Here is a 2,484-nt window from a genome sequence, read left to right on the forward strand (position 1 = left end):
AAAAACTAAGTGGGACACAAACTTTTGCCCTCAACACATTTTCCACTTTAGCATTTAATTAAGTATATTAATTATAATACAGTATTGTACTGTTCAAACATTATATATATATATATTTGTTTTTTTCCTGTTTATTATTTGCCAATTTAGTTTTACTTTAATCCTTTTTTATTTTGTTTTTATTTTTACAGTCTCTTTATTTCCTAAACAATAAAAGAAAAGACAAAGTGCAAGCCAAGAGGTGAAAAAAATCAAGAGAAATCAATCAAACACAAACACAATGTTTATTCACAAGTTTTTTTGTTTTGTTTTTTTTTACTTTACAGACAAATAAAACACAAGCTGTAAATGTGAAAGTGTCAGTAAGACGCAGACGACGTGATCGTCCCCGATAATCATCTGAATGAAAGTCTGTGTAGCCGCTGATGTTAAAGCTCCGCCCTCCTGCGGCGTGGGTGTGGAGTAAACTCGCCTCAGACAGCCTGCAGGGGGCCGCCCTGAATGGCGAGTGGTGGGCCGCCCTGAATGGCGGATGGGCCCCTGGGGGCCGTCGCCTCCTTCCTCGGGGTCAGAGAGGCGAAGAGCGTGTCGAGGATTCCCAAAACCTGCAGCAGCTCCTGCTGAAGCTCTGCTTCACGTCCCAGAAGCTCCATCAGACGCTGCAGCAGACGCTCAACTACAGGAGACTGAGGGACGACCTGCTGATACAGATCTACACACACACACACACACACACACACACACACACACACACACACACACACACACACACACACACAGAGAGAGTAGTGAGCCTCTTTATCTTACAGTTCAGAGCCCTCTGCTGGCTGAAAGGTGAATTACACCCTCATCTCTCTACACTGTGTAACTCCCCTTTTAAGGAAAAGGGGAGGGGCTGAAGAGCTGTTCAAGGGGCGGGGTTAATTACCATTCTGTAAAAATGTAACTCAAATCCTGTCTATAATTTTAACATTATTACCTAAAAACATTTTTAAACACTTCAGAATGCACCTTTAACCCCTAATAACACTTAATATTTTAGCAGGACAAGCAGATAAATCACTTTCTTTAAAATGTTTTAGGACGTAAAAATTAAAAATCTTACGGTTTGTGGTCATTAAGGCTAACAGTCTTATTACAGATTATATTATACAAGATAATTATATATACACAAGATTATATAATTTTTATATAATTATAAAAGGTCTAGAAACATTGTGAAACATTACAGACTGCACCTTTAATGCCTCGCTCTAACAGCACAAAAAAATAAAGAAAAAGATTATAACACTTTATAAAATTACTTTAATGCAATAAAACGTATTCATGTTTTTGTAAGTGAAGTTTTAAAAAAATATTAGTGGTCTTTTTTGTACAATGATACTATTAATGAATTAAAATAAAAGTAATAGTTATTTTTACAATAATAAAAATGTCCTGTAATAAATTTACAGTCACAGCTGCACTGGTATAAAATCAAAAACACTTCCAGGTCAACAGGAAGTCTGTGTCATTAACACAAAATAATATTTAATTAAATCAGTATCGTTATTAAAGATATTTGGGCAAAAATAATATACAGCTGGTATTTGGATAAATATTAGAATATTATAATAATTTTAATAATAATATTTTAGTCATGAGCAAAAGAACGTACAAAAAAAAAAAAAAAACAAGAATTTTATGTGCCCGACACTGAAACACAATCTGACCGAGGGGAAAAAAAAAAAAAAAAAGGATAAAAAGTAAAAAAAAAAATAATTAAATAAATAAAAATCGGATTTTAGATTTAATGTTGAAACTCCTTCAGAACAGAACTGATCTTACAATGTCTTAATTAAAATAAAATGCTAAAAACATTTTTTTTTTTGCATTTAACCAGCTTTTATTCTTTTATTTGCCCGATGTTTACATTAACTTATTATTTTAACTGTTTTACTTTTATTTTTGCACATTATAAAATGATTTTTAACATTATTTTGTATTATTTTCTGATTTCTGTCGCTGCTTCTGTTATTCAGGACATTTTTATTATTTGTCTATTTTGCTATTTTATTTCTGTAAAGCACTTCGAGCTGCAATTTAAATGTGTAAAATGCGCTATAAAAAACATTATGATTATTATTATGATTATTTATATGATTATTATTATGATTATTATCTTAATATTATTAAGATGAAACTCACCGACGATCACGTCCGCCACCATGAGCAGAATATTGGAGAACCGGGAATCTGTTACGTTCCTGTAAGAAGAATTTAATCATTAATTCTGTGTGTGTGTGTGTGTGTGTGTGTGTGTGTGTGTGTGTATTAAACACATACTTGAGCAGGAAGTTGAGCAGTGTGGTTAAACTCTGTTCATCTCGCCCTGCCAGAGCGTTCCTCAGGGTTCCTCTGCGGTTCAGCTCAATCATCACCGCTACCGTCACTTCAGGTTTATTGACCCGCCGCCACGTCTACACACACACGCACACGCACACG

The 2,484-nt window shown here is 34.2% G+C and overlaps 1 protein-coding gene across 1 annotated transcript in view; it reads right to left on the minus strand.

Annotated features, from left to right (window-relative positions):
* Nucleotides 1–261: 261 nt before the first annotated feature.
* utp15 (UTP15 small subunit processome component) overlaps nt 262–2,484 on the minus strand; it is a 9,833-nt gene continuing 7,610 nt past the window's right edge. The window contains exons 11-13 of the mRNA XM_034304969.2: nt 2,326–2,459; nt 2,188–2,246; nt 262–712 (exon numbers count right to left, since the gene is read on the minus strand). Coding sequence (XP_034160860.2) covers nt 474–712; nt 2,188–2,246; nt 2,326–2,459 — 432 coding nt within the window. The 3' untranslated portion in view covers nt 262–473. The remainder of the gene's footprint in view (nt 713–2,187; nt 2,247–2,325; nt 2,460–2,484) is intronic.

Source organism: Pangasianodon hypophthalmus, chromosome 6 (genome assembly GCF_027358585.1).
Source record: "Pangasianodon hypophthalmus isolate fPanHyp1 chromosome 6, fPanHyp1.pri, whole genome shotgun sequence".
Taxonomy (NCBI): Eukaryota; Metazoa; Chordata; class Actinopteri; order Siluriformes; family Pangasiidae; genus Pangasianodon; species Pangasianodon hypophthalmus.